Genomic DNA, 26,945 nt, shown 5'->3' with positions numbered 1-26,945 from the left:
TTTTTGAGATCATAAGACTTCTGCTTGTCTTAGAAGCAGATGGCAGACAGTAGATCAAACAGTGCTGTATTTTGAACAGCCTGGGCTGAGACAGTATCTAAGACATGCACATGCAAGGTAAACAGTGCTAATAGCACACATGTTAATTTGGAGTGGCAGCTTGTTTAAGTGATGCATTTTCTAATTTCTTATTTTAAGAAGTGGTGCAATTGATACAGACAGCCCCATGTTTGTTAAGTATGGCCCAGCTCTGGTATACATATTACGTGCTCTGAAATTTTTCAGGTTTACTTACAGCTTGCTGTGTTATACCTGGTGTTATCTGATTCTCTGTGTTACTTTTAATCTAGCATGTTTTCTCTGACTTCCCATGAACTCCCTAGAATGAACATCAATGCATTAGAAGCAGTGACATATAGGTAGCCTACAATGCATTTTTTTTTCATTTTAGTTTATTGGACTGTCTGCTTTCCCTACTCTGTACAGTCATAGAGGACTTAATTAACTGTCTCTGAGGGGGGATAGGAACAGAAACAAAATATCTGTAATTTGGAATCATACATTTTTAGTGTATTATTCTGCAGCCCTGATGTCAGCTGTTGTTGATTCTAGAATAATGTAGTCCCTAGAAGTATCCACCTACACTATAAGAAGGCATTGCTCATTTAATACACTGTAGTAATACACATGCAATCATTGATTTTTACATATAAAGGGCATGCATGAGTCTGACACCATGGAATCGGTTTATGCCAGCTGTTATACTGTATAATGGAATGAAATACTGTTCAGACATAAACAATGCCAGTGATGGAACTAATCACACTATATATTACAGAACAGTGCTCATTATTTCACATTAAGTTTTTATTGATCTTTTTATAAAGGCAGGATGTGTACATGTTACTAGTAAGCTTGCTGCTGTTGACTATTTCCATTTGTATTTGAAAACATAGAATTTTACAGCATATGTGTTTAATAATTTCTCAGATGAAAGCACATTTTCAAATTTCAAGTAATGCTGCATCAAAACTCTTTTCTTTGAACAGTATTAAAAAATAACAAACCTTAAAATTCTTTACAGTTGTAATGTATAATAAAAAATTCTGAACATTTCACAAAATATATAATTGGGACCTAATCACATGGTCCAGTACACTGCATTCTCACAATGTATGTTTTAAATATAATTTATGAGTCACTCTATAATTTAGTCATTTTGAAGAGGTTTAACCGTGATAACACAGCTGTTGCTCCTGAAGCATAGTTGATCTCACGTAGCATTCCAATCCATTCCTTCTTGTCTTCTTCATACCTGAAGGTAAGAAAGCAAGTACTAAGTAAAACATGAGCATCAATGTATAGATTAGACTGATCAAGCTGTCAAAGACATTTATGGGGAGTAAGAGTGCCTAACACTGTGACGAATTAGAGGGTGGTGAGCAAGCCACATGTTGACTAGGTATTATACTAACCATAATTATTACAGGTAATAATTCCCAAGTAAATCAATGAATGTGAATATTGATGAATATGTGTGTGTGTGTGTGGGGGGGGGATGGAGAGAGATCTTTATTACTTACATCACTTTAAAGAAAGAACAGCTTCATCGTTATTAGCTAATAAGCCTACATTTATTTTATACTAGTTCATGCTCAGTTTCTATTGTAAGATAGTTTTATCATACAGCAAGGTGTGAGGACCCCACTTCAGTGAAATAATGGGCTCTGTCTTCAACTTTATGAAAAGATTTTACCTCTTAACTATCCTTGACTTTCAGGGACATCCCTGATTTTGATGTAAGGAAAGTATTGTATTCAGATTTTTAGAGAAGTCCTTCTTAATGTCTTCTAAAACTGGAGACTTTTGGAGAAAAGGTGGGGAATTACATTTAATAAATATGACAATAATTACAGTTATAAAGTTTTTTACTTCAGAAAATATATATTAATTCACATCTCTTGTTCTGTCAGTCTCTCAAGTTCATGGAAGTAATATTCTAAAAGTGTCCCTAATTGTTCCTGATTATTTCTGGATTTGTCCCTGATTCTGTTGAGATTTGTCCCCGATTCATTCAGAGCTGCTGATTACTTTCTACACTCACGGTATCGCTTCAATGTACAAAAAATTCCTTGAATAACTTAACTTCCCCTGCCAGAGGTGGCATGCTAGGTAAAGCTTTACTTTAATATAAGGAAAGTATTTTATTCTAAAATACAACAGTCTTAGAAAAAAGGACTAATAACTGGATGTAACTGGAAGCACTTCCTTTGATGGTTTATACTGCATTAATTGTTCAAATGCTTTTTAATAGAAACTTAAATTGTTCATTGTTTTTTATCAGTTGGCTTTAGTTTCCATCCCCTATTTATTGTGCTCTTTTTTGTAGTGTTTTAATTTTCAGTGGGGTAAGGGGATGCAGAAGAATGTGTTTAATACAAGTATTGTGAGTTTTATTCAAGCAGTTTCTATGATGATATTTATTTTACATATTTTGTCAATAATAATCAAATATGGTAGACTGCTTGCACTTTGTAAGTGTGAATCTTCAGTCGCACATGTGTGATGTAGAACGTGTGTGTGTGTGTGTGTGTGTGTGTGTGTGTGTGTGTGTGTGTGTGTGTGTGTTGGGGGATTTAGAGTTGATAATGAATTGTACTTTTAATAACAAGCTATCTTTAATAAGTGGACCTGACTGGCTGCCAGAGTTGGCATAAGTTATAATTTAAAGACATATGCAACAACTGTTCTTACTAGAAAATGAGTCATGATGTTGAACTGTTTAATTACAAATGTAACCATTAAGAGCTTGATCTTTGGCTTATGTTAGTTTACTATACCTCTGTTGGTTGTATAGCATATGTATAAAATCAAACATATTAAATGGCAAAACCTAAAATGTTCATAGGCTCATAGGTAGATACTAGGCTATCGGCCCAAGGGCCTAAGTAAGCATAGCCAACAAGGTTCCCTGGCTTACACCACCCAAGAAAGTTATTTTCCTGTGCCCCTGTTGAGCAGAGCCACAGAAGTGATCCCCGGGGTGTATTTCCTATTTCCCATCCACTCATCAAGATTTTTCTTGAAGAGTGCTAATGAGGAACTTTGCTTGACATAGATGGGTAGCTTGTTCCAGAGTATAGGAAGTCTCTGGGACAGGAATCTATCCCTCCAGCATGTCCTATTTATTGTGGTGACAAGGTTTAGGTCCCTAGAGTGTGTAGCTCGGACGGATTGGGAAATTTCTTTAGGTGTAGCATGTCCAACAGCTCTGGGTTTATCATTGCTTTATATGTTAGCAGAGATCTCCTTGGAGTACGCGATATGCTACAGAGTAAAGCACAAAGACTTGCCATACAGAAAGGTATGATGGTATGATGCACAATGCAAATGACTTGTGCTTTGCACCAATCCATCAAGTATGGTTTGTTTGATGTGTGGCTAAAGACATGTAGCTATATACCTCATATTGCTGTAACATAGATGGAGTATCTAATGTATGTTACAAGGCACAAGGAGTTCTACCTCACACTATGCATTACATTCACAGGCCCAGGCCTGGCAGGCTAATATCACCTTTACTTACTGCTAAGAAATGACACTGGGAAATGTGAGGTACAAAGCTGTATAGTAGGTGACTAAAGCTCCAGTGGAACATCTTAGGTGCTTTCACAAAAAGTAGGAATATTTATTACAAAAACAATGAATTAATGCATTAGATAGCACTCCTTTCACACCATGAAAACTTAGGAAATGAAATATTAGCATTCAGAATCTTTATGTTCCATTTCCTTTACTCTGTGAACCATAGCTCTGTGCTGTTTGTACCTCTGTAGCCAACCATATGTTATGTTTATTACTTTGTTTTATTGATTGACACATTCTTTTACAAATACTGTGTAATAGCATCAACAACATAGTTTTCCTTACATACATTCTTACATATCACTCCTTCCAGAGGCTATATAATGCAGAAAAACATCCAATTTTAGATGTTATATAAGTTATAATCTTGGCATTAGTCCCCAAAGATGGAAGAACATAATAATCTGTGTTACTAGACATCAGTATAAACCATCCCCCTTTATCCCTGCCTGATCTACATCACTCCAAAGGTCTCTTAGCCCTGAAGTCCAGGTGCACACTGCCAACTTCAAAACTCTGTCTGTCTGTCTAAATACTGGTATCATGAGTTCAAGAATTTGCACCTAATCTTACCTTTTAAAGGTCTGTGCCATACTCACCAACTTTCTCATAGATTTCATTCAGACAGTGTACAATGCCGGTTTATAGCTTTCATTTGTTGTTAGTGCTGTCACATTTAGTAATCTATACCTATGTAATGCCAGATTGTGCTGATGTACCAAACTCACAAGTAAAAATTGGGGTGTTAACTCAATCTTGAGATAGTGCAAATCTCTTAAGAATATTTCTAAATATACCTAAAAGTTTTCTAACATTTCTCTAAGACCAAAAATATGCAACAAATCACCTAATTAAGCATTGTTAGAGCACCAGGTCATACTGCTGTCATAGAAAAATACCTGTCTACGTCTTGCTGTATGTAAGTAATGGTGAAACCATCACCATGGAAAAATAGATACATAGGTATGGGAAAACAAGTACTAAGGTTCATATGTAAGTAGTAGGCAATTAGTCTATAGACCATTACAAGCCTTGCCAATAACCCCTATTCAAAACTTCCCTCCAGCCACAAGGAAGGCAGCATAAGATCCAATTATCTAGGTTTACCTTTAAGGTGGCAGGGTTGCTACTCTGCTTGAATTGTAGCGGAAGTTTGTTGGTGTGTATTTGTGTATTTTCTCTGTTTCCTTTTAATCTTATACTTGATGAAGTTTTGCTCATAAAGCCCACAGCTCAGTCTTACCACACCTAACTAGTTTCTGACAATATGATTTCTGGCAAGCCTACAATCGTCATCCAAAATCCAATTCCAGGCTAAGCAATGGAAATTCCACTGCTAAGGGGGTGGACTGAGGAAGAGATCATATACACTTAAGAGCCTGGTTGCTACAGTGATGGTGATCTGCCTTCTGAGTCTTTTAGCTGGCATTTTGGAGACCTATGATAAGGCAGGGAAGCTGTCTATGAATGCCACTTACATGACTCAGTGGAAATATCTCTGTTTGGGGCTCCAAGCTTTCCTTTTCAGCCTAGATAGTGCAGCTTCAATGTTTTATGTTATTTAGATATTATTTTAATTTGGGCCTTCTACAATTAAAGATAACACTGCAGTCTTTTCAGTATTCATGATGCCATGGATCACATGACTAAGGCTCAGCACCATATGGTTAGGTAATATTTTACAACCAATATTTTTATTATATGCATTGTTGCTGTCACATTAAAATACATACTTTTTAAGACATTCATGACTGATTAAAAGCACAGAACACATACACGCATAATTTCATATATACATTATGCAATACAACCCACCAGGCTTCACTGCGAAAATCATTACAGTTTAACATGGCTGCATATTGCATTATACAGTTTAACTGTGAGACAATGTAATGTCAATACTCAACACAGAAGAAAATAAAACAGGCAGTAATAAAAATCAAGTTATAGCATTTACTGATGAAATCTCCCTTCCTCAATGTTACAGTTATAGCATAATTCAAATGTAGCCACCAGAGTCTATGTAAAGAGTCATGGCTGGATTTCGAAGTAAGTTGCTTTCAGGGCAAAGAGCTCACCAAGCTTATTATAGTTCTGGATATCCAGAATTCCAAAGGAAGACTGCATGCTTCCTTGTGCCAAATATGCAAACGATAAAGTGTACAAACCTTTATGGGCTTACCTATTCCCTACATCTAATTTCTAAAAGAATCATTGGGTGTGAACTGCCACTAAAAATGGAGCAAATAAACATTGGTGGAATACATCTGAAAAGTAAGGTATACCCTTTCAGAGGTCTTCCTCGATGCCAACCTGAATAGCATCCACAATGGTCAAGGGTGTCAGGAATTATGACAAGCTACTTACAATGTACAAGGCGTCTAAAAACTGTGGAGTGATATATTATTAAAGGCTACAGCTGCCTACAGTAAATGCTTCTGTATCATGGGGGGGTTAGGTACAGTGCCCTAAACAACAAAGAAGGTATACGTAGTTGGAGTATGCCTGAAAGGTTAGGGTGCTCTGTTAGAGGCCCACCTTGTTGCAGGACTAAGTAGCACCCACAAAAGTAATAGGGTCAGGAACTTGAAAACCTCCCATCAGTGTGTGTGTTGAAGTGTTGTTCTACACAGTGGATGCTCTTATATTTGAATGTCCATGGACTGTAGGATACCTATTTATGTCACAAGACAGATCAATTGGGAATATGGTCACTATAATATAGACTACGATGTCAGTACTGCCCTGTTGTCTTGTGTACATGCTAAGCACAGCATGTATCCCCTGACCAGTTTATCTTCCCACATGTTATGTTCTGTAAAAATACCACACAATACACACATAATTCAGGACTGCTGTCTTCTGGTGTGCCTTGTGGAGCACTACAGTCCACTCTTCCATCTATGCAGATGAGTTTTGCTGTTCTGCCACATGCTTTTGAAATCTGGACATAGGTTCATAGGTTTCTACTAGGCTTATAGCCAAAGGAAACCACTGAGGGTCTCAGCCATATCACCCAATACCATGAGAGACTAACAATGCCCCCCCCCAGTAGACTTTCTCCACATATCCCAAGTAAAGATTTGCAAACACCCATTTATTCATCCAGACTGATTTTAAAGGTTGCTAAGGACGTATTCTGTTGGATACATAAATGTAACCTATTCCAGAAACAGATCATACATTGAGTTAGGTATCTGTCATACCATTTAGTGCTACTGATGTGATACTGTAGGTTTTGGTCTTTAGAACAGACCTTTGCTCTTCCACTGGTTCTATTTAGGTGAAGGAGATCAAAGAGTGCTGGGCCATTCATGCCACTGAAGACTAAACAGAGATTGCCACTAGGGAGTCTGTATGACACTGAGTAGAAGGGACAGGGCTTTTAGTCTACCCGAGTAGCTAAGGTTACTGAGACGTGAAAACTTTTTTGGTGAAGAAACATTGAAGTCTCTCAAGCTGGTTTAGGTCTTTAGCAAGGTACATGCCAAAGGGAGCATTATATTCAATTATGGGCTTAATAAGGGATGCATAAGTGGGACTATAACTTCTGTGGACCTTGATGTGATATGATGAAGGATAAGCTGTACAAGGTAGAAAGATTTTCTCACTGCCAAACAGACATGGTGGTCACAAGAAAGCCTGTCATAGACTTATGTACCCATATCCCTTATGACCATGTCAACTTTAAATGGAATGCTATCTATATGGTAAGCAGTAATGTTGCTAGATTTTCCAAAAGACACTGAGCTGCATTTCTTGGTTGTTGAGGGTAAGTCCATGATTATTACCCCAAAAGTTTCTTTGTTCCAACCCTTGCTGGAGAATTTGAATATCAAAATGGGCTTTGAAATCCACCTCCAGTTTGCAATCATCACCAGACTGGGTTAGCCATAGTTCCTTGATATCAGTTTTTATGTGACAGAAATATGGGTCTATATTAGCTCTGTGAAAGACATATTCACTTAATGTTTTCAGTGAACACCAGCCTCCAAAATTCACTTCAGCAAACTGCAGAATTTTTCCCATGGTTCACAAACACTTGGCTATCACCTCAACTTTCCCATTTTCCCCACTGTAGTGTGATCTCGGAGTTGGTATATATAGTTGGAGGTGTGTGGGGGCAGCCCCCCACATGGGGCCATGGAGGGCAAAGCTCCCCACTTGGGGGTGTGGAGGGCAAAGCCCCCCACTTGGGTGGAATTGATTTAGTCCATTGTGTGTTCGGGACAGTTGGTGGGTGAGTGTTTGCGAACCGTGGAAAAAATTCCGCTGTTAGCTGAAGTGAATTTCAGTGGCTGGTGTTCACAGGAAACGTATTCAATGAATATGTCTTTCACAGAATTAATACTGACCACAGAATATACAACAAAGAGGAGGGGACCCAGGACAGAGCCCTGTAAGACACCACTGGTGATATTATTCTGTCTTGAACAAACACCCTCGACCCTAACTGTATGGGTTCTCTCAGACAACAAATTTCCAGTCCAAGAAACTATGTATTGGCTAATGTTGTTTGATTATTTGTCAATAACCTCAGCATAAGGGATAGTATCAAAGCCTTGGCAAAGTCCAGATAAGCTTCATGGACTGTACGCCCCTTATCTATGGCCACAGTAATCTTTTCAAAGATGTCAATCAGGTTGAACAAATATGATCTGCCTTTTACATAGCCGAGTTAGTATCTGTCCAGGTATATAAGGTAATTTATTTATTATGTATTTATTTTACATTTGTTGACCGGGAATGTCTGAATGAGCCAAAGCCCTTTTTCAGCAGAGTCCCAGGGAGAAAAGCTCCACACTTAAAACAGAACAAAATTAAGCTAAGATAATACAAACAATATAACATTTCATGGAAATTTAACATCACATGCAGTAAGTCTAAAATAATTAAAGACAAAAAGACAAACAAGGAACAGAACTGAAATACAAATGTTATATAATATATATATATATATATATATATATATATATATATATATATATATACTGCCCAAAGTCTTAAGTTGTAATTACAGAGAAAGGGAGGAAAAGGAAAGCGAAGACATGACTTGGGGGGGGGGGGGGCAGAGTAGGTCAAAGGTACTATAGGTTGGTTATAAGAGAAGACAGTGGAGAGTAAGGAGAAAGAGGGGTAAGTTAGATGAATATATTCAGGGAGGGTAAGAACAGTGGCAGATCCATTGCCCTTTAAGGTACTCTTTTGTGGTTAGTTTAAATTGTTTGGGATGTGTAAGAGTTCTGATTTCAAGAGGGAGTTTATTCCATGTTACGGAAGGGTAGTAGCTATATATGTCATCTATATCATTGTTTATTAAGCTATAATACATGCCATAGCCTTGCAAATAATATTAGTGAGACTAGTAGGGTTGCACTTCCCAGGGTCAGTAAAATGACCAGTTTTATGCAAGGGCAGCACAGCTGCTATTCTCCACATCTTGGAGACATAAACAACAAGTGTAGAGACTCAGAGCTGAAGATCTAATAGAGGGGTTTGCTAAGTGGGACTTTACACTTCTCATCACACATCCAGGGGTGCTGTTAGGAACCATTGAAAAAGTGTTTTTAATTGTGGGAAGTGTCAAAAAGACTTGGTCCAAATTTATCTCAGGAGGATGTGTGTGAGGGGGAATGGAGTTGACTGAGGAGAGGCTGGATGAAGAGAAGTTGGAAGAGTCTTGAACTGCCTTCTGAATTAGCTACAGTCCTGTGTTCACAGTTGGTATTACACTTCTAAATGGTAAGTTTGAGAGACTTATCAATTTGAAATCCTTTTTATAATGATGCAGTCAGCATCTTTTAGTGGTGGCCAAGAGCTTTTTCTTTTTATCATAGAGCTTTTTGAAATGGATTGGATAGTTTCACAATATGGATTTAGCTCTAAACTTGCCATTATGCTAACACCAGGCTGGTACAGTTACTTCAATGTATCTATTGAAGGGGGAATAAAATTCACAGCAGTAGGCAGTTAAATGTGGTGGTGGTGCTGCGGTAGCATTGTCGCCTCACAGTAAGACGTTGCCCTGTTCGATTCTCAGCTAAAGCGTCTTCTGTGTGGAGACATGCGTGAATGGGCGTACCTTCATTGAAGGTTGTGCTTCAGGGCTGGCAACTTGGTACATAAAAATCTACTGCCAATCATTAGCAGACCGGAGTTCCACTGTGGCGACTCCTAACCAGGAAAAGCCGAAAGATACAACAACAACAAGGCAGTGACCTCAGTTACAAGGTATGTAAGAGAACCATTTGTAATCATCAGGGAGATCAGTAAACAATAAATTGGTTTTGGAGTAATGAATGAATGCAGCAAACATAGGAGCTACAAAGCAGGGTTTACTGGGAAAGATCATAACAAGATGGTTTGATCTGACACGGGGAAAAGGGTAGCAAATCAGGGTGGTGGAACTGAGAGAAATGTTTTTGAGGAGAAAAATCAAGTAGATTAAAACATATGGTGGGTAGGGGAACAGTTTGAGCTATTGCACTGGCATTTACAAAGTCCAGAAATTTTGAATATATTTGTTGTTGGTATCAGATATTTGTCACTTTATGTGTGGCTAGTTGAAATCATCCATAAGAAAGGTGTGGTTTTGACTGTTAACAATTTTAACTGCTGAAGGTATTCTGCATGATCTGCAGAGGTCATAGATGAGGATCTGTAGTGATGATTATCTTCGTTGAGTTTAAACAGGACGTCACCCATTTCCAGGTTTCTATCAAGCGAAGTCTGGTGAGAGATAATGGATTTGTGAATAAATACTGATACCCCTCCCATACTTGTTAGTGGATCTGAATGAATGATAGACATTATACCCTGGAATGCAATTTACACAAATGCTAATATATTTGTGGTTAAGAAAAACCTCAAATTCAGAGATTTTGCTGTTTAGGCTTCTGGCACTCAGCAGTGCTTACATTGACAGTATCCATATTGGAGTTTGCTATTGTGGGATGTCCATCACATGAACTTCCTAAAAAGGCACTGTGGAGGTGGCAAAAGTTTTAGCCAGTATGCAAAAAATAAGGGGTGAATGAAGCAGAACAACTCTGGCAATGCAGGTAGGTTTACAGACCATTCCATCGCATGCAGATAAATATTAGAGATCTCTAAAATGAGTATTCATCATCTCCCAGAACTGAATGTAACTTGGAAACTTGGAAACAAAATCATCCTCAGCTTTTTTGATGCATTTGCTGGTATCTCCAGTATTTGTGGAAATACAGACCTTTCCTGAAAAAGTAATGCAAAGTGTAGCTGGCACTAGGAAAGAATGAAAAATTGCTATTGCTTACTTCCTTGTATAGGTTTCACTGAACCAGTTTTTTATGTAGTTTGGTTGCAGCTGATGAATCTGTTTTAATGGTAATCTTTGTAAAAGAACACTTCAAATTCTTTTTCTTTCTTGCCACTGCCAGACCCAGCACTTTATTATGATATTTGAGAGACAGCACTCAATTTCTCTGGAAATAGTTTTATCAGTTTCCTGAGGCTGATTCATTGGACAAAATGTTTATGAAAAAAAAAATGCAAGTCTATATTTCAAAGAAAGGACCTTATGTATCTATGTTTTTCAAAAGGAAAGCCGATCTCCAAGTTTGGAGCCCTCAGTACACTCACCATCTTAGGTTTGGATCCTACCCACTATTTTTCAGCATATCTACTTATCAAAGCATTGTTTTTTATATTCTTTTATTTGATCACAGGAAAATTCAGTTACTCCCATTTGTTCAAGACAGACAGACAATGTGCTTTGGATAAAGATGTTTGAACTTAGCTTTGATGTTTGGTGACTTCAGAGATAGTTTTGCTAGAGGGATGCAATGAGTATAATCTCCTGCACTAGGTGCATATTAAACTTTGTCCCCCCATGCATGTAATCAGAAGCATATTTGGTCTATCAGTCTTTACTAGCGAGACTCTGACAGCTTTGTCCATGATAAGATGAGCTACATCCTCTGTATTTTCTTTGGTTAGGGGCACTAACATTGGCTGGAGTGCATGGACTTAATTTACATTATCCTCAGTATTCTTGTTTATCCCCAAGGTGACCATTTTTTTACAGAACCTAAACTGGGACACTTGAGGGCCACCCTGGGAAGCCAGGTCTGCAATTCCATTCTCCTGGCCCCCATGGGAGTGGAGATAGGGCTGCTATGTCATCTCTCACTGGGGCCTGCAGGTTGGCCTCCTGTTGTTCACCACTGTGGAGATGCCACTCTGTGAACAGCACCACCCAGGATGCAAGAGGTCACATGCCAAGAGGCTCAAAGCGATGAACGTTCATTGGTGCCTGGCACCATGTGGAAGAGAGACTGAGGTGTGCCGCAAAGAACAGAGAAATGGGGGGACCCAGGGCCATATCCATGGGTGTTTGAAAGCCCTAGGTGCAAGGCAAAAGGGAGAACCAGTATCATGGAAGTCTGGATGAGGGACTGTCTGAGGCTTCATGGCCCAGCAGAGTTCCATGAGGCTGTGAAGTTCTTGTGAGAGGCTTGAAGAGCATGCATGACACTGCATGATTTGGCAGCAGTCAGGCGGTATGTAACCCTGGAAAATAGCTCTCTCTCCTGGGTAGAAGTGGAAGACCAGACAGGGTCTGTCCTGATGGAAGTCTGGAAGGGAGAGACAGGTGGAAAGTGACTGGGAGAGGACAGCTCCCGGTTGGTTAAGGGGGTATGGATCATGCCCCCTCTGGGACAGAAGTTTGGAAGGGGAGAGAGGCAGGTAGTGGCAGGGCTGCGTGAGCTCCTGCCAGGGTGAGGGGGGGGTCATCCAGAGCTCCACATAATGGAAGTCCTTAATGGAGTGCTGAGGCAGACAGCAGCAGGGCCTGGAGAGCTCCTGCCTGGGTGAGCAGGGTTAGGCACAGCCCCATGATGGAAGTCCTTAAGGGAGTGACTGGTGGACAGTGGTGGGCCTGGAAAGTTCCTGCCTGGGTGACCGGGGTCAGGCAGAGTTTCCATGATGGAAGTCCTTGAGGAAATGTCAGGATGGATGGTGGAGGGGTCTGGAGAGCTCATGCTGGGGTGAAGGCATCCAACTTCACCCCATAACCAATGGCATCCTTGAAAAATCTCAAAGTCCCCAGAGCTCCTCTGGATGGGAAAGCAGGGGCACTCTGAAGCCTTCATGACAGCGGATCTGCCCCTCAGCAGCCAAAGGGAATTCCAGAGGGTTGGACAGGATCAGAGGGAAGCTCCCCTGAGAGGGTCCGAGGGAATGAGTGATTTGTCATGATTTGGCAGCCTGCAGGAGACATGGAGGCAGCGGAGTCCCCGGACATGGGGGGGGGGGGCACAGCCGGGGAAGGTCTCTTGGCCAGGTCAAACAGGAGACTTGTAGAGGTCGGCCCTGACAGAAATTAGTAAGGGACCACTGGGCAGATGGGCATGGGTCCTGGAGAGTGCCGATGGAAGTCCATGATGGAGTGACTGATGGATGGCAGCAGGTACTGGAAGGCTCCTGCCAGGGCAAAGGCATCCAACCTTACCCCAGACCCAATGGCATCCCTGAAAAATTGCAAAGTCCCCAGAGCTGCTCAGGGTGGGAAAGCATAGGGACTGGCTGCCCAGGGAAACCAGATCACCATTCAGACTGAGTGGTCTAAACTGGGATTTTTCTGTGTCCCAAAGACAGTGTTTGGGATTCTAGGACAGAGACTTCCAAACCGGGACTATCCTGGAAAAGTTGGGACAGTTAGTCACCTTCGTTTACCCAAACAGCATTTATCAAAGAATGTTGCTTTATTAGAACAAAATCAATATCACTGAGGTCTCCCTTTGTCTGTGGTGGTTGGTAAATAAAAATCCTGGGCCTGACTCACAGTCCAAGACTGCTTTAAAATAGTTGTGTGTGATGTCTTTCCTACTTTCTAGGCTATGTTTACTTCAGAATGAACAGAAGGTGAAAACAGAACTGAAAACCTTAAAACACTCATACAGTTCAATCAGTCTTGCCACAGTACAGCTCAGTGTTATCCAGGCAGCTCCCTGTAACTCAGAAATGTCATTATCACTTATGTACCCAAAGACTGCTTCTAATTTGTGAGAGTTAATGAAATATCTACCCTACCATGATCTGTGCTTGATTACACTTTGAGCTGGATATCAGATGATGGTAAATCAGAAGCTATTGTATTAAATATTACTATAGAATGTGTGCCAGCCTCAAAATAAATTTTCACATGAATGTGTACATTTCTGCTCTGAGGCACATAATCATCTACTGACTGGGTCAGATGAAATTTTAGACCAGGAGAACATTCGTGTTTCCATTTTCTTTCTTACCATGAAAATATCCAGGCTGTGTGGGTCCTACCAGACCAGACCAGTGCTGCCAATTATTTATTACAGGGCCACTTTTGGTATCACGGACTACAACAAGATCTGCAGAAATAGATTCTTCCAAGTAAGGACTCTTAAAAGTCTTGATCAAAATAGGTCAATCTAGTTCATATGTAATGCTGACTCCACAATAGTCAAGGGTCTTCCAGATGTAATTAATGCCTATTATTTAACATTATCAGCATGGATATTCTTAACTCTGTAGTCCAACTAAAGTAATTTACAGTATGGCAGGCATTTATGCCTGGATGAATTGATCGCTACAATTAATCTGACAATGATCTCCCAGAATAAACATTTATGGAATTCCTTAACAATGGACATCTGACCACCCTAAATGCCTACAGACAACCCTGACATATTTATAACAATCTCATAAAACAGAGAAAAAAAGACTAATTTAAAGGGGGGGGGGTCTAGTATGGGAAATGCAACGGGCTGCTTGAATGGCGCAAACATATTTGTAGTACTTGGCTTTAACTCCTGTCTCTCTCACTCCTTTGGTTTGGTAGCTGCATCCTAGCTGTTAAATGTCATTTTCATTTCTCTCTATTATAACATGTAGTGGGTTTTCCGGAATAAAAAGACAGCATGAAGTACACACTTGGGAGCAGTTTCGAACTAGATGAGGATCACTTCTGTATAAAATCTCTAAATCACTGCATCTGAAGGTTTATCCCCAAAATTCATTTGTTGTCTGGCCTATGTCTTATCAGTCCTAATCAAATGTTGCCTCAGCAAACATTTAAGGAAAGGACTATTTCTGTTGTTTTGAAAGAAAACTATCATCATTCCACCTCACAAAGTTGGTATGTCATTTGAACTAGCTAATGTTAGAGGTTCTAAACTTTCAGGTAAAGATCCTAAACCAGGCAATTTATGGACAGGTGTTGAAATACCTTCATACAAATTTTAACTACAAGAGACACATAACAGTGATTCTACAAGATACATGGTGTAGCTATTGCATGTATTGCTCACCATTTCTAAATTCCTCATGATTGGTAGGTGTATTTCCTCTTTTTACTTCCCTCCTTGCCAGCTACTCAACAACTTATCTAGAGGGTCCTCTACTTTCTTGCAATTGACCCATTCATTTATCCTCCTAAAACTGGGAATAATTGAGCCAGTGAAGAGGCTCACTAGCTCCCCATCCTGATGGCATACACTGAGATAATGCCAAGGTTGAGAGTCCTACGACCCATTCATTCCCCTGCTGAGAGGCTAAACAGTGCCACCCATGAAAGTTTGGTCCATGCCCTGTCACAGTTCCCCCTGTGATCACCAAACCCTGTCCCTCCATTAGAGGTGAAAGTTGGGTTGTAGAGATCAAGACAATATGGAGGACAGGTGGCTTATCTCACCTAACTCCATCCTTCTCCATGGCTTTGCATGGTCTACAATTTCTTACTCAAAAGGAGCATGTGTACTTCCACCCATGAATCCTCTGACATAACTGGTGATCCACACTGCAGTTCAGGCTCATTAGACACATGCTTCAGATGATACAACCTCACTCTTGCAGATGTTACCAGTGCAGCAAGCCAGAGTCCCCCCCCCCAAAAGTAATAGTAGGCTTCAACCACTCATTCCTAACCTTCTGTCCTGATCTTTTCATCACCCACACTACTAAATGAACAAAGGAAGTCCTTAACAATGGACATCTGACCACCCTAAATGCTAAAACTCTGTACTATTGGACCAGGCCGGTGGTACCCTATTTCTGCATGTCAAAAGCATTTCACACCTTAATTCCAATTCGTCTTTTTAAAAACGGTTGTTGGAACCTGGATGTTAAAGCACAAGAATACCTGGTTCTCCAGATTCTGAGGAATAGAAGGAGTACAATGGGATAATTCATATTTAGTTTATTTAGCTGAGCCTGATGTTCCCAAAGGATCTGTCATTGTACCCATTGCTGCTTATGATCTTCGTAAACAACTTATTGCCTCACTGTGGGGATCTCTGCTTAATTCAATGTGTCGAAAATTTCCCTGTTCTTATGTTGGAAATTCTTTTGTACAAGTGCATAAATAAATTAATTAATTAATTAAAATAATTTCAGGCAGGTTTTACTATACTAGAAAAATAGTTACATATACCTGGGCTCATTCTGAATGTGGGACAGAACATACAAGTCAACACAATTCTTTGAACAAAGGTATAGAAAGCTTCCCATCCATTATAATTGTATTACAGTTAGGACCATTAAACAGCCTGGCTTTGTCATTGACAACCTTCTTCAGTTACTGTCACATGTGAAGCTAGTCATTAAAACAGTAAATCAGAGGCAGGGTTGCATCTATTGTACAAGACCTAGCCTTGCAGCTCTAACTCAGTCTAAACATTCAAAATGACATGCTGCTTCCCAGGTTTTAAGCAAAAGTTGTGTCTTTACCATAACTTTGACACTAGGTGAGGTATGTCTTTAGACATATAAACTATTCGCTTTAGTAAATGCCATGTCTGCTCACTGTTTTTAAATTCAATAGTATTTTCATTTGCAATCCTGTTGAAACTAGTTTTATAGTTAGATAAATCGAACAAAGGCATATTTGTATCATTATAATTTATCTGTCATTGTATACAGGTCCAGCTTCAACTGATGCAACCTGCTCACCTCTTTTGCTCACCTATTGTAGGACAAAGCATATAGTGAGACATCAGTGTGCTGCCCTGTCCCATCTGGTATCTGCACCTAGCATGCCATACACATACATCAACAGACATCCTCCTATGGATTGGAAACTCACAAACTACTCACAAAGGTCATGTCCCCATAGCTGGCCTTAGGCATAGGCCAACTAGGCGACTGTCTAGGGCGCTTCTCTAGCAGGGGCACTTTTCCAGTATTTATTTGGTGTAGGTAGACCAGGATGGGGGCACTGGGTTGTGTGGTGGGGGGGTGCCATGGAGCCCTTTGGCCTAGGGCACCAGTTGACCTAAGGCCGCTCATGTATGCCCCAATCTGTCCACACCCCTTTTTTCAAATATCATTTTACAATAGCCACGTTTCTCAGCAAAAGGCAGTAAGATCACTGATTCCACTATGATCTACATATAGGGTTGTCACCTTTCTAAGAGGAAAAAACTGACAAAGGTCTGACCCATTGCTCCACCACAATCTGCCCTACCCACATCTTTAAGTAATTGCTTCTCTTTTAAAGTTAATGATCACTCTAGCAATAGTTATGAAGAAACATTAAATAATATACTAAATGCAACAAATGAGCCAATGTATAGACAGCTGGTATGCTTGTTGAAACTATTAACATTACATAAATATGGGGTCTAGAAATCATACTGAGGAAGTGAGAACAAGAGGAAGAAGAATGTATAATTCACAGATTCATAGATACTCACAAGTTTATTGATCCATGAGGATCTTTAGAAGCGTATCCCTTATGCCCATGAAATGTTTGGTCTCTGTAATTTTAATATGCATAACCCAGAGCCAAACAGAACATTTACATGTTACCTCTTTCGACAAGGGACAAGGATGCTAGACCGGGGTGAATTTGCAGTTTTCCATCCATTCGTCCAGATTACGTTTGAATACAGTAACAGAAGTACTTTGTTTTATGTGGAGAGGAAGATGATATGAAAGCAGTGGCATTCTCATATGATATATATATCTTTCCCTCCCTATCCTTCCAACATGCTTTGCGTATGTTGTAGAAGAAATTAAGATATTTAAGTAAGTGTTTGTGCCCCCACTGAACTTGTAGATATATAGTAGATCTGAAGAGACAGTGTGTGTTGTGGATCTGTATTTGATGCAGAGATTACCCCTCAATAACCTGCAGTATAACGAGAAGAGGGGATAAACCTTTGAGAATGACAGCATATTTTTTGTTATTTAGGCTCTTGATTTTCTTGGTGAGAAAGTACTGTGGTTATTCAACTTTTTTTATTTATTTTTTTATTTTTATTTTACATTTGTTGACCGGGATAGTCCAACTGGATACATGTCCATTTTCAGTGGAGGCCCAGGGAGAAAAGCTCCAAAGGTAGTTACAAAAGAAAACATACATGGTACAAATTAAGAACAGTTTTCAGACTCTGTAGAGACAAGTAAGTTAAACAATCACACAAACTTGTGAAATAGTTTAAGAAATTGCAACACAAATAAATTGCAGGTGAAATAGTATTGGTACACAAATGTGGTGCTGCAATAGTGTTGTCGCCTCACAGTAAGACGCTGTCTGGTTTGATTCTCAGCTAGAGCGTCTTCTGCGTGAAGACATGCATGAATGGGTGTACCTTCATTGAAGGTTGTGCGGCAGGGCTGGTAACTCGGCACGTAAAAATCAACTACCAATCATTAGTGGACCGGAGTTCCACTGTGGCGACCCTGAACCGGGAAAAGCCAAAAGACACAAACAAAAACACAAATATAACTAAAGATTTAGTCAGGCTTGGAGCAATGACATAACCAATGAGAATTGAAATACTGCTTGAAACTTTTCGTGAATTGGGATGTCTCTAGAGTAATGTCAGCAGGCAATGAGTTCCAAGTTTTGCCAACAGAGTTTTCAAACAGAGAGTAACCGGCTGAGATGTTGCTTTAACAGTCTGAACTACAAGTCTACTAGATGAGCAAAGTGGTCTGGGATTGCAGTAGGGGTAGATAATGTTTTTAAGTGCAGGTGTTTTTTCAGGCTGGCAAAGTACTTTATGAGCTACTATAAGTTTGTTGCACTGAATTAACCTGGGCAGTTATAGCCAGCCAAGATTATTTAGGTTTTTACAGTGATGTGTTCTATAGGGCAAGCCAGTTGCAAATCTAGCTATGTGATGATAACAGCTAGAGAGTTTGTTAAGATCAGTTTTGTTTAAGTTGTTAAGAAGTGGGGAGGCATAGAAAAGGATAGAGAGTAGATGAGTGCAGGCAATGGCAGTTCTGGCAAGTGGGGTTAGGAACGGTTTGATCCTGTATAGTGAGCCAAGTTTTTTGTTAATGGTTTTGATAGTTTTACTGATATGCATATCAAATTTAAGATTGTTATCTATGATAACACTTAGGAGCTTTGTATAGACATCTGTGGAGATTATGGTCCTATTATTAGACTTAATGGAGAATGATAATACTGTGGACTTTTGTGTGGGGGAGAAAAGTAGTAGCTTAGTTTTGTTAGGGTTTAAAATCAGACGATCAGAAAGACAGTTTTCAACTCTGTTAAAAATATCCTGAGTTAGTGCCTGCAGTTTTGGCTGGGTGGTGGCAGAGCAAATCAAGGTGGACTCATCTGCATATTGAATGCAGTTTGCTTTTGGGGTGACAGTATATAGGTCATTAATGAAAATGGAAAACAAAAGAGGTCCCAGAATAGACCCCTAGGGGACGCCCAGGGTGTTGGGTAGGAGGTTGGATAGTTTATTCTGCCATAGGACTGCTTGTTGTCTGTCACTCAGATAAGATTGGAACCAGTGGAGAGAGTGCATGTCTAAGGAATTTGTTTTCAGGGTGTGGATGAGTAGTTGGTGATTGACCATGTCAAAAGCCTTTGAGAGGTCCAAAAAAAGAGCTGAGGATAATTTGTTGTTGTTCCTGTTATAGTTTATAGCATTGGAGAAGGTAAGAAGGGCTGAGGTGGTACTGTGATGTGACCTAAAGCCATGCTGTGAGTTGGCCAGTAGGTTGTTTTGGATTAGATAGTGAAGTAGCTGTTTATGGATGCACTTTTCCATAATTTTCGCTAGTGATGACAAGATATCTATAGGTCTAAAGTTAGATAGATCTGTACAGCTACCACCTTTATGAAGGGGAATGACATGAGATATTTCCAAATGGACGGGACTGTGGCTCCTGATATGATGTGATTGATTAGAATGGAGATGGGATATGTTATGGCATCTGCAGCTTTTTTTATATTCAGCAGGGAGAAGATCAGCAGCTAGAGTTGTAGGTTTCAATTTTTTGATTTTGATGCGAATAAAAGATGTAGTGACTGGGTGGGAGCTGAAGGACTGCTGGGTAGTGGGAATGGCATCCTGTATGTTAGAGGAATGCAGGGGGAAACTTGCCAGCTAGGGCCTGGATAGTCTCAGTGAAGAAACTGTTGAAGGTGTTAGAGACATCCTCTGGTAGTTTATCAGTATAGGCTGAGGGAGTTGATGTGGTGGTTTGTCCTGGATGCAGTAGTTTGTTTATACCTGCCCAAAACTTTTGTGGGTTATTTTGATTTTTCTGCTGGAGATGGAAGTAGAAGGTTTTTTATCTAATAAAATGGATCTTTTTGCCTCATTCCTTAATTGCCTGTATTTTAATTGCTCTAGAGGGACTTTAGTGGTACGCCATATGTCCCATGCCTTGTTTTCTGAGTGTGATTTTTGATTTGGTATCTTTAGAGAGGCAAGGTGCAATTTTTGTTTTGGTCCTAATGGAGCATACAGGAGCATAAGAATTAAGGATGCTAAGGAATTTATTGTTAAAGTAAGCAAAAGCTTCATCCAAGCGGAGGCATTTTAGGACAGACCACTTACATGATTAGAGCTCATCTTGAAAGTTGGTAGGGTCAAAGCTCTTATTATTTCTAACTACTCTATAGGTGGGCTGGTGGGGATGATTGGCTTTGTGTTTAACTATAAAGGTAAGGAAGTGATCACTAAGGTCATCAGGGAGGGTCCCTGACGTATACATTTGGGGATGACTATTGGTTAGTATCCAGTCTAGTATACTTTCTTTCTGATTAGATTTGCTTATCCTGGTGGTGGAAGATATAACCTGTGTAAATCCATATATGTTTACATGGGTAGTAGGAGATTCCGAGGAGCAGGAGTTCCAGTCTATGTTAAAATATCCTAGAACTATTGTTTCTTGGGGATAGGTATTAGCTAACCAGTGGGGATGCCTTCTAGGGTATTGGTATTACTCCCTGGGGGAATGTACATGCAGACAATATTTATACATTTATTTTTATTAATTTGAAATCTGGTAGAGAGAATTTCTGCATTATTGACCTGGGTGGTTGAATGGGGTATATAGTGACATTTAGTATAGATTTAAAGAAAACAGCCACCCCACCTCCCTTCCTAGTAGCACGGTCAAGTCTAAGTATGTTGTAGCCAGGTGGTACAACTTCATTATCTGAGACTGATGGCTTTAGCCAGGTTTCAGTTAGACACAGTATATCAGGGGAGTGGTATACTAATAGGGTATGTAAGTTATGTACCTTATTGTTAATGCTTCTAATATTTAGATGGCAGACCAGGAGGCAGTTGGGGGGCCTATTTATAGATAGTATTTTGGTAGGGTTATTAGAATAAGTAGTAGAGTGATCAAGAGTGGTTGGGCCAGGGTTTGGGTGAATGTTTCCATCCATTATGACGTTATAATGTAAGGTAACAATAAGCTTCAAAAATGTACACAATAGTTTTTGATAGTGTTTGAATTTTGAGCTGATGTATCTAGAGTTAATAGGTTGATGGTTTCTTGTGGTTATGCAGTTGGAGATAGGACAAATTATTGGGCGACCTTTCATATTGGATGTAATTGGGGTGGTGGTTTGACATTTTGGGTAATGAAATCCTAGGTAGTGCTGATTTTCATAACTGGAGAGGAGATATGCAATTAACATAAAGGATAGCAGAGGAAGTAAAGACATTGTATTAGATGGTCCCATAGTATGTAACAGAGTTATAATTTTTTATTATATTTTCACCAGTTTATGAAGGAAGGATAAGAAATGGAGGAGGGAGGTGAGGGGCTAAGTGTAAGATTAGGAGAGCGATACTGATTGGTTGTGGTGGGAGGAGTGTGGTTAAGTGGCTATAAATTTAGCAGTAGTGGGAGCGGGTGGTAATTGGGGGCAGGGAGAGGTGAGGAGCAAGCCCGAGCGCAGCAGGGCTTAACCAGACACACAGATCTTACAGCCTGCGAATATAAGGTAAGTACACTAAGGACTTATAGTAAACCTTTTTTAGGTTCAATTTTACTGGTTAAAGTGTTACTTTAGCAGTTGTAGGGGTTGGTAACACTTTTCTGTATATACTTACAGTTTTTACCTATAGTATAATGCCACTGATTTTTGTTAAAGTAGGGGAAAAAACTTATTAGCTACTTTTAATTAGCCAATATATTAGAGGTTTAGGAGTTAGGTTCAGAATTTAAGGCTACCTAATAGTGCTATAGACCCAGGTCAGCATGCATTGTGGTACAAACGTAAGAATTAGAGATATTAACCTTAGCAGGTTTGATTAAGTCGAGGGACAGTTCAGAGCAGGTTTTCAGTTAAGTTCCCTCAGGGTAGCATCTTTTTTATGTTACAAGCCTTTCAGGATAAGTGGTGGAAGGGGGTAATATCTGATAGGGATGAGATTAAATAAAGATAACATAAGTCACTAGCTTAATCTATGCACACATAATCATATAATACATTATCAGCACAGCAAGTAGATATTGAAAAACAGTTAAAGCAGTGTGCTTTCACAGGCAACCACAACACATTAACAAAGCCCCAAATTCTAATTAAGCAGCATTTGAGGTAATAATCTATTCACTATATAGTACTCATTCAACTGGATATACCATTCATATCACAAGGCAGTTTCAGGTGCAAAATGACACTATAACAATGCTACTTGTTATGGATAAACCAGCACTTTACATAAGGAGAACAAAAGTGAAATTACAGTCTTTGAGGTGATACAGTCCAGGATGTTATAATCTTGTCACTAACTAGGTTCTGTAAAATAGTTTACTATAGCTACAACTTATAAGGGTTTAATCACAGGGCCATGTAGTTGTAAGATGGCATAGTGACTAATGCTTTAATAAAACAGTGGATATACAAGCTTCCTAGTTGCCAGCTATTAACGGTAAACATACAAGCTTTTTAGTCACTAAAATACTACAACATTACACAAACTAGCTACCTAGTCGCTATTGGTCTTACAGGAGGCAGTAATTAGTGGGCAACAGTTGTAACAGTTCAAATACAGGTCTATATCAAATACGATGCCTTAATTCAGCAGTTATAAGTTGCCATAGCATTTTGCAAACTTTAGAGAAGTGGATAGTTAATACAAAGCTATATTACATAACAACAGTTCCATTTAAGACAAAATAGTCATTAATCCAAAACAACAGTTCCATTTAGGACAGAATATTCATTGATCCAAACATTACATACCACGCGGATAAGAGGCAGGCGTCTGGGTCTAAGAGCACAGGGATTTTGAAAATGGCGGTTGCTCAAGTTGTTTTTGTAACCTCACATACGTAGCTGTGCAGGTGGAGGGGATCGGAGGTTTAACCAGACATACAGATCTTACAGCCTGCAAATATAAGGTAAGTACACTAGGGACTTGCGGCCACTGTGGTGCATCGGTTAGCATTGCTGCCTCACAGCAAGAGGTTCTCCGGTTCGATTCTCAGCTGGGGTGCCTTTTGTGTGGAGTCTGCATGCCCTCCCTGTGGTCATGTGGGTTTCCTCCGGGTGCTCCGGTTTCCTCCCACATCCCAAAGACATGCAGTAGGTGGATTCGACACTCTAAATTGGCCCTAGGTGTGAGTGTGTGCATGTGTGTGCCTTCTGTGGAAGGTTGGGCACCGGGCTGGCAACTCGACACCATAAAACTCCACTGCCAATCATGAGCGGACAGATGATCCGCTGTGGCGACCCCTAACCGGGAAAAGCCAAAAGAAGAAGAAGAAGACACTAGGGACTTATAGTAAAGCTTTTTTAGGTTCAATTTTACTGCTTAAAGTGTTTCTTTAGCAATTTTAGGGATTGGTAACACTTTTCTGTATATACTTACAGTTTTTACCTATAGCATAATGCCACTAAGTTTTTGTTAAAGTAGGGGAAAATACTTATTAGCTACTTTTAATTAGCCAATTATATTAGAGTTTTAGGGGTTATGTTCAGAATTTAAGGTTACCTAATAGTGCTGTAGACCCAGGTCAGTATACATTGTGGTACAAACAGTAAGAATTAGAGATATTAACCTTAGCAGGTTTGATTAAGTTGAGGGACAGTTCAGAGCAGGTTTTCAGTTAAGTTCCCTCAGGGTAGCATCCTTTTTATGTTACAAGCCTTTCAGGATAGCTGGTAGAAGGGGGTAATACCTTAGCAGGTTTGATTAAGTCGAGGGACAGTTCAGAGCAGGTTTTCAGTTAAGTTCCCTCAGGGTAGCATCCTTTTTATGTTGCAAGCCTTTCAGGATAGTTGGTAGAAGGGGGTAATACCACATGGATAAGAGGTAGCCAATTGGGTCTAGGAGCACAAGGAACTTGCATTAAGTGTTTGAAATGGTACATAACAACTGGGGTATTATACTCAATGATTGGACTAATAAGTGCCAAATACAGTGGAATGATCCTATCCTTGGATCTAGACACCATAACCTTACTGACAAGCTGTGTGATGAAGAAGGACTTTCTTATAAAAGTGAATACATGGATATTGATAGACAGTTTATTGTTCACATAGATTCCCAAGTCTCTAACTTCCAGAACACTTTTCAGGACCGTTTTGTTGATGTGATAGTTACGGGGATGTCATGCTTGCCAAAGGAGTCATTATCTAAATTTTTTTCACATTTAATTTTAGTCCATGGTTATCATACCAGCTACTTGTTTGGAAAATGTTCTTTTGGCAGATCTTGGTGACCTCTGGAGAGTTTACGATGGCATCAAATTTACAGTCATCTGTAAACTTGGTCAGCCATAAATCCCTAATGTTAGCTTTGACCTCCAAGAAGTAAATGCCAAAGAGAAGTGATCCAAGCACTAAAACCTGGGGTATATCGCTATTGATGGGTCTTTTGGAGGAGGTAAAGCTACCTACCCTAATTTCCTGGGTTCCATTTGTGAGCCAATTTGCTATCCATTGAGTTACTTAGGGATTAATAGCTGAGGGAGTTTATCAACAATAAATGAGTGAAGGATGGTGTTGAACACCTTTGTGTGGTCTAGATATGCAGTGTTTATTGATTTTCTCTTATCCTTTTTCAGTAACCTTTTTGAGGAAGTTCACCAGGTTAAGCAGACAGGATCTGCCCTTGATAAAACTAAACTGGCTGAAGTCAACAGTTTGTAGGCTACATATGTCCTTATTTATTAATTCCATAATGATCCTCTACATAGCCTTACAGATGAGTCTGGTCAGACTTGTGGGATTGTAATTATCCAGGTCTTTTGATGACCAACCTTTGTGCAGGGAGATGATGCTGTTGTCCTCCAGTCATCTGGCACAAAGCCCTATTTAGAGTGTGATATTGAATAACTTCTGTAGGGAGTTTGACAGGTCCTGTTTCTGGCTGGCCAGCAGGTAGCTTAGTATGTAAGTTATCTGGCCCCACAGAAACAGTGTTTTTGGCCTTGGAGGTTTGTTCTTGGGAGGTTTGGTTGTGTGCTGTAGCTGCAAGTATGTGATCTACGAATGTAGGGAGTGAAATTAGAGCTAAATTTATCCACTAGTAGATTAGCTATATCCTCATGGTCTGAGTGTGTCATATAATTAATTACTAGCTCTGGGCAGTGCTGGGCATTGTTTCTGAGGTTTCTAAAATAGTTAAATAAGGCTTTATGTTGTCTTTTGCCTGAGTAGCTGTTTTTAATTCATATCTAGCTTTGGTTTATTTGATAAGGGACTGGATGGAGTTCCTTGTTAAGTTTAACATGAGCATTGACATCTTGAGAGTTATATGTATGATTGCATGCTATGAATTTTTTATTTTATCACACAGCCTGTTTATATTTGAGTTCCACAACAGGGGTTTATTTGTAAATTTGGCATTGTATTTACTTAAGAGGGGGACAGACACATCTAAGTAGCTATTCACATATGCACAGCATTTGGCAGTAAAGGACTCTGCATACTGAGTAGGATCATCAGATTGACAGGAGATGTTGAACTTAGCAAGGTCATCACTCAGTTTTAGTAGATTAGCCTTTGCATAATCTCACAATACTGAGGTATATGAAGATGCTTCTGGCTTTAGTTTTCTGGTGAATGTGACTGATTTGTGGTCTGATTTAACTAGGGATGAAGTTACAGCTGGTGGGGAACAGAACTGTTCAATACTGTTATAGACCAAGTCCAGAATTTTGTCTTCCCTAGTTGGAATATGGATTAAGTGGTCCAGAGAGTGTGTATTTATGAAGTCCAGAATTCTCTGGGCATACATGCTAGAAGATAGTTAAAGTCCACTAATAGTAGAATGGTATTTGACCGAATGCATAGAAACGCCATACTAGGCAGGTAGGAGGTATTGGCCAAGGGGAACATGGGGTGCCCACATTTTGCTATAGTGTGATAAGGGGTTTGTTAATGGTAAGCTGGACATGAAGGAGTTGCAGGTCATTATCCTGTCTAAGAAACCAAGAGGTGAGATTTTGTTTTATGAATACAGAAACATCGACCACTTTAGTGCCTTCATCTAGTGTAGTGGGCCTGAACACATGGTAGGTGTTGAAACCCTGCACAGATGAGATACTCTTAATGTTCTTGTATCATGTTTCCATGACAATATATATATATTGATGTATTCCAGGGAATGCAATGCCTGTACATTGTAAAGTACACTGTTTCCTGCAACATATACTTTACAATGTTCCTGAATCCAGGTTTTATTCATATTTGCAATTTCATGTATACTGCAGTCAAAAAACAAAAGCAAGTTTTCCACAAAGAACATAAAATTTAGCTGGAGACAGATCCACTGTTTCATGTTTACATAAAAAAGAAAGCTGTGACTTCTTTGTGTACTACTTCCAAGATGTGTTTTGATGAAAATTCTTCTGATTAGTCTAACTCTCCGCTAATGGTCACATTTCACATCACCAAGGATGCAAGTTAAAGATCATGTCTAAAGGTACGAAATGAACTTTTGTATTTGCATAACACAGTGATGCATGCAAATATTTTTTTGTGTGCAAAAACAAAATCTCGTTTAGCAACATTAAAAAAAATCTAGTTTTAAAAACAGCTATTGAATGTGAAAGAC

At 39.6% G+C, this 26,945-nt stretch overlaps 1 protein-coding gene across 1 annotated transcript in view; it reads right to left on the bottom strand.

The window, feature by feature from the left end:
* Positions 1-541: 541 nt before the first annotated feature.
* KLHL41 (kelch like family member 41) overlaps positions 542-26,945 on the bottom strand; it is a 177,433-nt gene continuing 151,029 nt past the window's right edge. Inside the window, exon 6 of the mRNA XM_044075489.1 lies at positions 542-1,315. Within this exon, the coding sequence (XP_043931424.1) occupies positions 1,204-1,315 (112 nt within the window). The 3' untranslated portion in view covers positions 542-1,203. The remainder of the gene's footprint in view (positions 1,316-26,945) is intronic.

Source organism: Protopterus annectens, chromosome 6.part1, assembly GCF_019279795.1.
Source record: "Protopterus annectens isolate FY-2018-M chromosome 6.part1, PAN1.0, whole genome shotgun sequence".
Taxonomy (NCBI): Eukaryota; Metazoa; Chordata; order Ceratodontiformes; family Protopteridae; genus Protopterus; species Protopterus annectens.
The sequence above is the reverse complement of the archived record's forward strand: the minus strand, read 5'-3'. Positions and strand labels throughout refer to the sequence as shown.